The sequence below is a fragment of the Carica papaya genome, chromosome 3 (assembly GCF_054855325.1).
Source record: "Carica papaya isolate Zhongbai chromosome 3, ASM5485532v1, whole genome shotgun sequence".
Taxonomy (NCBI): Eukaryota; Viridiplantae; Streptophyta; class Magnoliopsida; order Brassicales; family Caricaceae; genus Carica; species Carica papaya.
The window spans coordinates 8744246-8758265 of record NC_142311.1 but is presented as its reverse complement, the minus strand read 5'-3'; the positions used below and the strand labels follow the sequence as shown (position 1 = coordinate 8758265).

Genomic DNA, 14020 nt, shown 5'->3' with positions numbered 1-14020 from the left:
AATGTGCTATATATATATATATGTTGTAAAAATAATTAATATATAATATTTAATTTATTAACATATAGATATAGTTATAGTAATCAAATTATATTAAATTTTAATAAATTTCATAATAATTTAAATTTTTTTTTTTTTGGGGGAATTTAGAATTAACTTTATATGTATGTATATATATATATATATATATATATATAACATGTAGTTGTGGTATAAGTAGATAGACATAATTTATTTAGGTAGTAGTATTTAAGACAAATTTGTGTACCTGGCATATTGAGATTTTTGTGGGAGCTTTCCCCCTATTGAAGCTACACTGTACCAATCCGAAATGACAGTTTAATTTTTATAACATTAAAACTAATCCACTTATTCTTACCATTTTAATTAAATAATTAAGGTAAATATAATATATAATATACGCAATTTGTCGGTAACAATTAAAATAAAGTAATGCCCATTACATGTTTTTTTTTTGTACATTTTATCACAAATATTATATATATGTATATACGAGTAAACTAGTTGTACAACTCAGTCGAAATATTACAGAAAATACATACTGTCGTTTTATTTAATTTTTATAAATAATTTTGTATTTGATATATAAAATTATCGATACATATAAATAATATAAATAACCATATGAATAAATTATATATATATATATATATATAATTTTAAATCTCTGTGCCTGTGAGCTCCGGCATATGTATATATATGTATATACAGATACACACGCACGCACGCACGCAAATTGCAGCCAACCAAATCTTGGAGAGACAAATCAATTGAATTGTTGATATTTATATTATTTTTTAAAGAATTTATAATTTGGAGTTGTGTTTTTCGTATTTTTTTAATTAATATTTATCTTATTAAAAGATTTAATTAAAAAAATTAAATTAATATATTTTTAGAAAAAAAAAAAAGAGGCTTAATTAACTATATTTAATTGGTTTTCAATTTCCTCCGGCTTTTGGATGAAAACGACAATATTACAGTTTTATGGGCCGTCGTTTTAAGGATTTCTGTGTTGACAAATGGCACTTCCACGGTTATGCTGGACAAGGGACCCACTGGGATCATTCAGCCAAATACTCTTTGACATTTTTCAGGCTTCATGAAAATAATAATTTGATTTGATTTAAGGAAATTCAAATCAGCCCGCCTTCTTCTTTTCACTAAAATTACAACTTAAGACCTTTAATTTTTGTTAGAATTAAGTTATCATCACTAATGATATACGTATGGTCAAGTCTTAAAAACTATTTTGAGTACAACAATTATGTAAATTGATTCTTGTATACATCTATTTTTTTAGATGCTGTGAGCTTGTGATGCACGACTCTGAGACAAAATTTTTAGTTTTTAATTATTAATTTAAAATAATTAAATATTTTATTTTATTTTTATTTAAATAGAATTTTGAGAAAAAAATAATTAGAAATGAGATTGAAAATAATTTTGAAAAAAATGAATAAATTTAAGTTATATGATTATTTTTGAAAGAAAAATTAAAAATAGAGGAATCAAAGTACAAATAGAGAAAAGTTTAGTTATGTAGAACATATCAATCTGTAGTTTCGATGAACTAGAGCGCGCAGCGTGGTAAGACGCGCTAATGTCGGTACCATGCAGGAGGGCACACTGATGATTTGCATGCCTCGCGATCGGACGATTTAAGATCGATCCTGCACCCGTGGACGGTCCAAATTCGTTTCTCTCTTAGACGTGATCGGACGGTCGAGATCAATCGCGATAAACGACCCGAATTCATTTCGATCGCAATGGACGACTCAGATCAATGCGATATGGTTATAAATACTTCGCATCACACGAGAACCTGAACCTTAGCCGCTAGCCTCTACCGAAGAAGAAGAATCAGACGCCGGAGAAGGAGGCCGACCGCCGCCGTACCAGAGCCACCGTCGATTGCTAAAAAGGGTAAAAATTCTCTATATCCGTTCGGAATTCGATTTCAAGTACCCACGTGATCAAATCGAAGAAAGAGCGATGACGGATAAGACAGAAATTGCGGGCAAAGCTCGGCGAAGCCGCGACGACTAAAATCCCAAAATTTCTCCGATGAGTCCCTTTCTAATTTTTTATTTTACTTGATTTTTCGATCATTGTGTTCACTATCATTTTCTATGCAAGATAGCCGAAGAAAGAACCTCAACCGTGAAGGAAGACTGGTGGAGTTGCTGTACCCAGAGACCCCCTCCACCAGTAGGTTCGATTTTTTTTTTTTTTTTGTGATTTTTCGACCAATTGAGGTCCATAATGTATTTTTTTACAAGGAAATAGTCAAAATCGGCAAAAATCGAGTAGGTCGAGACGAACTGCCACTAAAGACAGCAGAACCAGCACCGGAGCATAGCGCTGCTGCCATGCCGAAACTCCAAAATTGGTCATAATGAGTTTTAGACACCGATTTTAGATTTTTTGATGTATTTTTAGGTATATGACGAGTATTTTGAATTTTACATAAAAAATTTAAGGAATCTGGTACCTGTTAAGAGGCGTAGTAGATAACTTGATGTCTCAAAATACGGATTCAGATAAGGATCCATCACCATATTCTTCGTTACGGTAAATTGAGATTTAATGTTATATAATTTCATATTTTTATAAAAAATTAAAAAATCTTAAAAATAATTATAGGTCACTAGTGGAGTCGGAATCGGTTAGTTCACAATTGTTCCGATTTTCTGTTTATTTTCTTATACTGTACTATTTGCTTGTTATTATATGGTACATGTTCTTAATTTATATTTTCTATAGCTTTATCAGTTCATCTGATTTATTCAGTTATATATTGTCAGCATTAATATAGTTTAATTGATATGTGAATATAATATGAGATATTAGTGTGCGTGGTTGATTGTTTGTTAATGTGAATTTTTATGTGAAAAACTTACTGGGTATTCAGAGAAAGGGCGGACGGGTCCGATATATAGAGAACTCTACCGTGAACGTTACCTCAGTCGAATGAGGCTGTAAAGTTCCTTACTAGAAAGATTTTGGAAATATGCTTCACCTTCATAATAGATGGAGTATCGAAACATTTGGCACCCATTACTGGACGGAGTACGGGAATGGCTGGTTAATTGTTAAAATTGGATATTGGGTTTGCGAGTAGGGGGATATCCATATGGACCCCTAGGGTTACTAATAAGCAGATAAGAAATGAAAGTTATGTCTCTTATTTTCTTACACATGAAAATAAAAAGTGATATGAATACAAGTTTTCATAGGTTGTATTTAAAAAACTCGTTACGGTAAGTACATAATAAACGATCTTCTTTATATTAAATGAATTTACTCAAATTAAGTACTACATAAGTTGTTTTATGATTTTTATTAATATTCAGTTTTCCATATCTGTAATTAGTGTGATATTTTTACTAATTTAGTGTAGTTTACCCTTTCATTAACTATTTCAGATTAAGAGAATCAAAATTTAGATCCCGATCAGTAAGAGGATTGTGAGTAGTTTACTATCCGAACTTACTTCAAGTGCTAGTAGTTATCTTAAAATATCTAGTTATTCGCTTTTCGTTTTATTTCTTTATTTTTCGTTTGTCTTTTAGAATGAATATTCCCATAACTCTATTAGACATTCAAAATTATTATATAAAAAATGTAAACGTCAACTTTATTAGTCACTTTTCTATTTAATTTATAAATTTAATTTCTTTTAAGTTCCGTATCTTTACAGATGATGCTTAAGTGAGAACTAAAAGGAATTAAAACAACAATGATGATGAAGTTTTTTATTTTATTTTATAATTTTATGTCTTTTTGTTAATTTTTTATAAATTTATATTAATTTATGAATTTTTAAAAATAAAGAAAATGACATAAAAAAGAGAAGCAGTGATTGTCATTGTGGCGATCACGTAATTGTCATGTTAGTAATATTTTTAAAACCTGCGTTTATATATACACATTGTAAGTCATGTGGACATCTGCACAATACGTGAAAAATGTCTATTCGAACAAACTTTAAAAATTCAAGTTGTATTTGAAGAGAAATAGTAAAAAGTAAATTTAATTTTTTTAAATAATACATAAGCTTTTTGATATTTTATTTTTTATTTATTAAAAAAGGTCTAATGGAAAATCATCTAATTAAATTGAAATAGTTTTTGTTTCAAATAAATGAATACCTTTTTTTTTTAAAATATTATCCAACTTTTTAGACTCAATTTATTTAAATTAGTATAAATTATAAAAAAACATCATGACCATCAAAGCAACTTAGCATCACATCAAAATATCATGAATGATGTTTCTCTTATATTTATTTAAGATAATTTAATAAATACAATAATGAAAAACCTCTTGAAATACAACAAAGATTTGACACTATTAGTGTATACTACTATTGATCAATAGAATACAATGAATGAGTTAAAATGGTGTCTTTGTACAACAGCTGTTTTGGAAAACTGTAAGAAAATATAAATATATTATATATGTATATATAAATTACATAATATATCAATCAATCAAAAAATGAATTAGTATTCACTTTCCATTGGCTTCTGTGTCAATCGTTTGTTTGAGTCTTCTATGGAGGAAAAAAGAACATGCCAAATTCTCATATACACATGATTAGTTGATTCCACCCATCTCGAGCTTGTAATGAGGCCCTGAACTCTTCCATGACCCAGCCTCTGAAATACAGAGGGGAGCTTTAAGAATGAGAAGTTGGCACCCAAATCTCAGTTTACAGCATGGACTATAAGCCGGAACTATTAAGAGACTGGGGTCAAGTTAGATGGACCCTTTCTGCTTCTGGGATATCTCTAACTGGGGAGGCAAGAGGTTTAAAAAACTCCCTTGAACAGGTTGACTAGAAGCAGCATGCTCTTCTGTTTCCGATCCTGATCCACCCTCTGCCATAAATAAATTCATAGAGGTTATGGAAATCATCTGAGATCAATACCATGCAGGTATATGAAACATTGTCCACATTGAAAGTGTTCAAGAATTATCTGTCTTAAAAAATTATTAAAGGGAGAGTAAGGAAGACCTACCAAAAAGTGACTTGACGGATGGCCTGCTTGGTTTGGTGCTTTTCTTCTTTAACTCAGCTGCATGATAGCAGGAAGCTGAAATTAAACACTCCAAAATGGGCAAAAATGTCACACCAAAAGCACATATGAAACAAGCAACTGATAGGAGTAAAAACCGGTGCATAGTTCCAACAAATGGCAGTTCTAGGTTCAAACTGAAAAATTCTAATAAAACGCAAAGATACTGATGAAATCCCTGTCCCTAATGATAGATTTTTCCGATGCTTTTCAGTTATTTTAGCCATCTGAACCTGTTTCCTGATGACCGACGTTTAACCATGTTTAAGTCACTGCAAACAGTAAAGATTTTTACAACCTTAATAACCCTCCTTTGGTATTTGGAACCGGACACAGCACACTACCTTTCAGTATGTTACAAACTAGTTGAAGTTGAGAAGATGATTGTTTCAGAAACAAACAATGTCCTGGTACTAAGAATGAGTACAAACTCATCACCAGGCAGATTATTCCAGAATTTCGAAGTCCAACTTTTCCAGGTCGTAACTCTACAAGAAATTCTAACATTAAGTCTTCAAGTTGAAGGCTAGTCATGTCTTTCAACATCTTGAAAACATGTGCAGTACCTAATTAACTAATTACAACTATATTTTGAAAAGCACGGATAATAAAGTAGTTCCAAAGCAAAATTGTCCTTGTAACACGAGATGTAAATAAAGGTGCTCAGCAGGTGGATGCATCCGTACTTGTGTCTGAATGTGTGTGTGTTTGTGCATGTATGCGTGTGTGCATGGAAATGCTTCTGTCAGATGTCTGTGTACATGAAATAAATAAAGCTATGGCACCATCATATAATACGGACAAACAAAATAAAGCATTCATAGAATGCTGAAATTTTTGACATCTGGACCAAGCCTATGTAACATCAATCAAATTATTGCTACTGCTGCTTTAAGAATATCAGAGGCAGAAAAGAATACCCATCCCAGGCACTTGATAATCATTGACGATTTCAAAATTCTTGTATGTATAACCCACAAAATTGATGTCTTTTGATGATAGCATCTGCACAGAATTAAAAGGAAAAATGTGAGAATGCAAAAGTAAATAAAGATATCAGCAAAAGAAACAAGAGAAAATTATTAAAATCCTATAAGATTAAAGCAACAACAACATGCTTGCTGAGAAGCAGTATATCTTTCAAGAACTACTGTTTTATCAAAAACCTTGGCCAAAATTCAATGGTTATTACATTTCAAAGAACAATACTAACTGCTACTTTTATCTTCATCCTGTCAATAGTTTCCGACCAGAAAGCAGAACAGAAACCCATTCCAGTCCTTAATAGATCATTAGCATCGGTTATATTGTGGCCCTATATTCTTACTAGAAGCCTGAGATAAAAATTTACCCAATGAACAACCTTCAATAACCCAAGCTACTACCCTCTAGTGTTGAAAGAACACACTACGCCCAGGAAAACCATTTTACAGTTGTTGCACCAAAATAGTAACATCTCATTCTGCTAAGATGGAATAGCAAGTGATTAACACAGTTTCAGTTTACAGCAACTATGAATAAATGCAATGGAAAATGCTAATACCATATGCTAATAAATTCAAGCACATAGATTGACAAAATAGCTGATTCTTACCTTCCTCCAGGGACCAGCTTTTGATGTTGACTGAGTTTGGTTTTCAGACTGCAGACTCAAAAATAAGCAATGAATTAAAGAAGCATGATGAGCAAATAGGACCGAAAAATAGAATAAAACAGAAAGACATTACCTCTTCAAATTTTTCAAAATTTTGTGTATCCAATTCATCATTGACTTCAGGAATAAATGCAGCTTCCATTTGGTATATATTATCCCAGTCAGTACCATCAAACCAAGGGTGAATCTGCAAAGGAAGATCGCAAGGTAATTCCTTTCATCTGCAATTAGCTTATGAAACAAATTCAAGAATTTAGAATAGAACACACCATACAACACCTTTATTTCATCTGCACCTCTTGATCCTAATCTCTGATTGACATTGCACAAGAGTTTACTAATAAGATCCTTTGCTTCTGGTGATAACTTTGCTTCTTCAGGAAACTTTAGATGAGTTCTCCAGTTTACTATCTACATGGAAAAAGAGGAACAAGAATAACATTATTTTGTAAACGGAACTTCAGTATTATCCTCTCCTCCAGTTCTGCTTTTGTCTTTATTCTGTTATTAGATGTCGACCAAATAATAATAAAGATTACAAGAACCTTGAGCAGGTACACAGCCCTGAAGAAGTAAAATCATAGAAAAAGTATACACAACCATAATAAGATTTACAACCTTATACGCTCACAAAGTAGACTACAGGGCGTAAAGTGCCACAAAATCTAACTAAAACAACAGGCTCAGCAATTACAACCAAAATTGACCTAAAATTATTTGGTAATACGAGATGTTCTACAATTCACCAATAGCTCCTTAGCTCTACTTGGATTACCTCTACAGAAGACTAGACAACAAAGACAAAGTGAGGCCTTAAGGACCAAATGGTATACTATTCAAATTAAGAAGTCCAGGAAGTCAAACTGCTTAATTTGAGTCCAGCAGTCTGTTACATAGTTGCAACTCCTGAATTTGCCGAAATCAAGGCACCAAGGATATTTCATTTAAGAGTGCAAACAATCACAAACCAATTCAAATATCACATGGAAAAAATACATTAGGAGATGCATCTGCGAAAACTCTATGGAAGATGTGTAGTGCTTTGCAAATTTTAACATATAAATAAAAGGTGAGATATAATTATAGAAAAAAAAATCAAAACATAAAACATTTCTTCATTTACCTTCCTGCATGTTGACATCGGGTCATCTGAATAAAAAGGCGGGTATCCAACAAGCATTTCATACATAATAGCACCAAGTGACCACCTACATATGAACCAACAATGGGAAGAAGTCACAACAACATTTATGGAAGTACTCAAGGGACTAGGGAATTCCAGGACATCATATATAGTGGAAAGATATTTAGTAATCAACAATTCATTTTCAAATGGTTCCATCATCTGTAAGGATAATAACAATTGTGAAACATAGATTAGATAGCAGGCAATAATCTGATGATGATAATAGACTCAACTCAGATTCTCAAGTAAACAGGACGGATGTCAGTTGCTATGCAAAAGATGATGAAATCATTTCTTACTATAAACAGACACCAACAATGACCCATTGGAGATATAGGCAAACAACGTACCAATCACACTCCATTCCATATCCTTTTTTCAATAGAACTTCTGGTGCAATATAGTCAGGTGTACCAACAGTAGAATAAGCCTGCAGTTTCCAAGTATAAATAACTGGATAAATACAAAAAAAAGAAAAAGAAATTATCTGACAGTCTGAGAAGATTCTATAGAAATCTCACTGATCATTTTCTTCAAAACCAAAAGAAAGTTACAATCTTTCTTGTTTAAAAAAAAATATCTCCAGACACCGGTATTCATTTCTCCACTCATGGAATCATAATGTTTTGGAGCATCAACAAAATTGACAAGTCACTATGACATCACACAGAGAGAGAAGGGCAACAGCAGAAACTACCAGCATTCTCCTATTTTTCTGCCAGTGTTGTAGTTGCTCTTGCTGTGTGCGTTTTGGAGCAGCTGGTTTATCATCATTCTGTGCGGCTCCATTAGTGTTGTTCCCTATTGAGAAATCTTCGTCTTGAAGAGTACTGCAGTCTAATGGTTTACAAAGCCCAAAATCTGACAATCTCAAGTGTCCAAATCTATCAAGTAGTAAGTTGTCAGGCTTGATATCCCTACAACATATTCCACCTTAAAGGTCAGTCTGTATTTTAAAGTTGATTGCATTAGCTGAACCATGTCTACTGAAACTGATAGATCGTGTCACATTGATCCCAAAAAAAAAACCTGTGAATATAGTTGTGTTTATGAATGGATTCAATAGCCAAAACAGTCTCTGCAACATAAAATCTTGCTTCATCTTCAGTTAAGGTATCCTTTCTCATCAATAAAGTCATCATATCTCCACCAGGTAGATACTCCATTATAAGATAAAGAAAATCATCATCTTGAAAAGAACAGTAAAGCTTGACAATGCAATTGCTGTCGACTTCTGCAAGCAGATTCCTTTCAGCTTTCACATGCTCAACCTATAAAAGGTTTTAGAACTGTTAATAGATATGGTAGATAAACCTCGATGATGTCATCTGAAAGGCCTTGCAAATGCATACTTGGCCTCTTCGAAGCATCTCTGATTTCTTGAGTTTTTTCATGGCATATACATTACCAGTTGTCTTTTCTTTGCAAACTCTAACCTGCACCATAAATTAAATTCAGTAGTATTTATATCAAAATACTGGTATAGATTCCCAAGGAGAAAATAACAAACAGAAGCACTATTTTTTGTAGGTCCACAAGACACAACCTAGTTGACCTAGTTGCTGCTATCTCCAACTACATTCTTTCATTTCAAACATCTAGTTGATAAAGATGTACCAAACAAACCCAAAATATGTATTAGAAGCATATAAATGGCAATTGCCACCTTTGCCCCCTTAATATATCTCATATAATTTACCACTAAAGTTGAGTTCCATGCACTAGTAGATGATATAGAATGTTCATACTAGCACAGACTAACAAAAGAACATGGTCAAAATACACGGAAAACAAATAACCAATGTCCTGCGGACTGAAAAATAATGGAAAACTATCTCTCACCAATCCAGAAACTCACTTCCCTGGCTTCATATACTTTATATTCTTTCCCAAGGATTAAACAAGTCCTGGACGGGCTTAATCCTATGCATACGCTCATGTCTCCGCTAAACCCTTATCCTTAAAACATGAGTTAAAAGACAGGAAAAATGAAGGAAGAGGACTAAGCTGAATATGGTAGTGAGACCTGATAGAACTCTTAGGGATCAACCCTAAAGAATTCAGGGAAAATAAAAGAATGACAGCATGTTCACAAGTTAATTGAGTTTCATCTTCCAAATCAAGACCCCAATTATTTCAAAGGCCATGGCCATTTTATTCCTCCAGTTACACCAAGACTAGTACCGAAGAAACAAGAGTCCAAGATCAACTCAATTGTTTCACATAGTACCTATGTAAGAGATTATGAGCCCAATTGTGAGAAGCTTGTCCTTCACAATTCTAGCTTCATGTAGAGTCTATTAGTCTATTTTTTGTTTGTATCGGAGGTTTTTGAGTCACTTGCTATGCTTGGTATCATGTTTCTACATGAGAGAACATATAATTATATAAATAATAAAATTAACTAGCATCATATCACCTTAAGATTTTAGATAATCAGTCTCCTAACCAAATTATTTTGCATTTTCCAGTTGGAACTGTGAAAATTGCACCTCTGATGCAATGTATTTTTTCCTTTTTGCAGTAGGGAGACTAATGCCTATAATCTACCATGGTTCATGGAGATCAACATCCCAAAACCAACTTCAACAAAGAAAAGAACTTGGTTGTCCGCCCAAGTATTATCAAGAGAATCCCATCAAAGAAACCAACAACAAAAAAACGCTGTTCTATGCATCATAGGAGAACCAAAAAGCACTGGAACAACATATGCAAGAAATTGTTCCCAACTTATATCATTCATCTCTTATCTACTAGTCTATCCTCACAAACTCCAGAATTTTTTAGAAGCTCTCAATCTCACCCAAGATAAGAAGCCATGCTGGGATGTTCAAGATGGATATTCACATAGTAATGTTGACATCAATCTGAGCATCTTTATATGCTTTAGATATTCAACTCATGAAATTATCATGCCTGATAAGAGTGTTGATTTCTCACCATATATCTCTTATAAGCAAAAGCAACCAATGGATAGGAGGTTTTAGTAGCATATCCCTTAGCATTAGTAATTGCACCATTAATTACTAGCACTAGTAAAAAATTCCACATTAAATACAACTTTTACAATTCCCACATTGCAAAGCCAAGAACAAAATAAATTTCTTTGCCATCATTTCCCTTCTAGTTTTTTCAATTGCTATTTGTGTAAGGCAATTAATGCATTCTCTATCAACAACTCAAACTTAAGACAAATGTAGAGCACACCCGTCAAAGGTGTGGCTTAAATAAAAGCACAGACAAAGGACTAAAGTTTGAAGGCAATAATAATCAAGTAAGCCAGTTTTAGTTAATGTCTAAGATATGCTCAGAAGTAAATAAGTAGGAGAAAAGAAACTTGTAATCTATGACTTAAAGGAAGTTGTAATAATTGAGAAATATACTTTTCTTCTGGTTAGGCAATTTACATATCATTAACATATAGAGAAAGTGACTTATTGTGTGGCAAGGAAAATACCTCCCCAAATGCACCCTTGCCAATCATCGTCAGTAACTCAAAGTCATCAGCACCCATTTTATGCCTCTGAAGACGCATGTATTCGGTTTCTTTCTTCTCCAAGAATTTAAGTAGGTTGTTTTGATCTTCCTCGGAGACATCAGCATCAGCCAACTTTTTCTCCAATATAATTCGCCTGTTTCATTTTTAAAGTGAAAAATGAAATTCTCAACTCCAAATCAAACTCTACTTTAATGATTTTATATTTGAACTTGCTCATGATTTATTTGACCAGAAACTGAAACGAAGTAATACCCTCACCAACCAACCAAGCATGTTGTGAGCTGACCATAAAACTAAAGTTCTATGCTGCAGACCTGACTATAGTAAAGCAGAAATGGAAAACCTAAGTTGAACCCTCAGAAAACACGAATGATTAGGCCTGCTAAGAAAGGACAATAAGAAAACCCTTGCATACATGGCATTCTAATCATTAAGTCTTTGCATGGCGCAGATGACCACGAAGGTTCCTAAGGTTGTCAAAAATGGCTTTTGAAGATGTTCATTCAACAGGAAATCACGAACAAGCAGCAGGATACATAAGGGGGGACTAAATAGAAACACATGATTGTATTGAGGACCACGAAATAAACACACACAGAGCTAAGAAGTAAGAAATAATCTATAAAAACTAAAGGATTAGATTCCTAAATATGTTGAAGTATTCATAATGATACCCTCACTTTAAATTCTTTATAATAAACTCCAAAATAAGGTAGGCTTTTATGCAAGAAAATTCTACATTAATTGCATTCAGTAGATTCTCATCACCGAGAATGCTAGTTGAATGACCTGCCACATTACTGCATCTAGAAAAGAAATTCCATCTAATAATGCTTAAAGTACTCCATATATATTGACATCTGCTTGTTATATAGAAGTTTGACTAGTGAGCCAATGAGTAAACAGAAACATGAATACGGGGGGTGCCATTCACAAACAGAGAAAGTGCTTGGTCTTTCATAGTCAAAATGTAGTTCATCAAGCAGCACATTGGTTAGTGCTACAGTATTGTTTCGTGTCTCAGAATGAAAAATCAGTTGTTATGTTATTAGACAGGCATAACACACCTCTCCTTCCTCTCCTGTAGATTCTTCATTTGTTCTTTGTAATGGTTCTCAATGTACTGCTTTGCAGCAGCGACCTTCTGCTTGGTGATATTGGAAAGAGCTTCTTCATCATTTTGTGAAATCATGTCTTCTTTTTCTCCTCCTCCTCCTGCACCAAAACCCCCGGCACCAACAACAGCACAACTGCTACCAATGGGATCTTTTTTCCTAGTTGAACTTCTCAACTTATCTCGTGGCTGTAGCTTCTGAAACCAACTCCTTGCAGAATCCATTCCGTATCCAGTAATCGCCTCAACTGCTAAAATATCATCCCTCTTTCTCTTTTTATATACATACAGGCAGGCAAAACAGGGGATAAACACCTACAATAAGCCCTTCTCAACAACAATAAAACCCACTTGCACACATTCTGAAAATATACACGGAAATAAACAAATAAGTAAGCAGGCGTTTCAAATAAACAACAATACTCTCAATCATGATCAACAAATTAAACCAGATCCTCAACCTTGTTTTCCAAACATAAACCATAAAAAGAACATCAACCATCAAATTTCAGAACCAGGTGTTAAATTAATCAAATCGCTTATTTCTTCAAGATATCTAAGCATCAAATTCTGTATATAGATTTGTACCTAAAAAGACTACACATACGTTTCTCAAAAAAAAAAAAAAAAAAGAACACTATAGATAAATACCTCAATTCCCCAGATAAAAACAAGAGTAAAAACCAGAATTGAGACTCAAACAATGTGTTCAAACAGAGGTCCAAACACCAAAAATCACTGTTGAAAATTGCGAGAAAAGCAAGAAAGGAACAGAGAGGCACATAAATCGGATTACCGTGTAATTTGTCTCAGGAAAATATGATCCGCAAAAAGCCCTACGCACAAAATTTTTCAAAATGGATACTCTGCGCCATTTTCGCTCTTGAGTTTCTCTGTGTTCTATTTATATATAAATACAAGCATTGTATATACATGCATGAGACATATATACATGTATATATTTGCAGACAGTTAACAGAACAATGGAAATTGTTAATAAGCAACATGTCTTGCTGGCATTGATTCTCTCGTCAGCGTTATTATGCAGAGCTCTCCGTTTTATATAGGTTTTGCCTGTTCCTCTGGAAGGATTTCATTAATTTTAGCTTCGAGATATCCATTTTTAAAATCTTAATTATAAGGTTTAATTATTAACTAATTAAATATAATATCCTAATTGGATCTCGCGATAAATTCATACGAGAAGATTCGATTGGGCGGCTACCTACTTCACGTTTCAATAATCCAACCTCGCGGTCCCTACTCTGTAATTATTAGAATCTTATTTGTATAAAAATTTTATAATAATGCTGTTTGTTTATACGTATTAATTTAATTATTTTTTATTAGCCTGAAATTTCAAAATAATTAATTTTAATTATTCTTAACACATATTAATTATATTTTATAAATCGGATTACCATGTATTAATAGTCATTTTAACACAAAATGTAATAATAGT

At 33.1% G+C, this 14020-nt stretch overlaps 1 protein-coding gene across 3 annotated transcripts; it reads right to left on the bottom strand.

Moving 5' to 3' along the window:
• Positions 1–4367: 4367 nt before the first annotated feature.
• On the bottom strand, positions 4368–13626 carry LOC110807664 (uncharacterized). Of its 3 annotated transcripts, none has more exons than XM_088215513.1 (14): positions 13355–13626; positions 12512–12920; positions 11403–11577; positions 9298–9381; positions 8975–9216; positions 8643–8862; positions 8296–8375; positions 7883–7967; positions 7039–7170; positions 6833–6946; positions 6700–6747; positions 6026–6110; positions 5049–5123; positions 4368–4907 (listed from the first exon to the last, which is right to left on the bottom strand). In XM_088215513.1, the coding sequence occupies exons 2-14, from the start codon at positions 12781–12783 to the stop codon at positions 4786–4788; spliced, it is 1734 nt and encodes a 577-aa protein (XP_088071639.1). In that variant the 5' UTR covers positions 12784–12920; positions 13355–13626; the 3' UTR covers positions 4368–4785. The 3 variants fall into 3 exon arrangements, with proteins under 3 accessions (XP_088071639.1, XP_088071638.1, XP_088071640.1); XM_088215512.1 differs by lacking the exon at positions 13355–13626 and adding an exon at positions 13210–13316; XM_088215514.1 differs by lacking the exon at positions 13355–13626 and adding an exon at positions 13210–13316 and having other exon boundaries at positions 5049–5105.
• Positions 13627–14020: the final 394 nt, after the last annotated feature.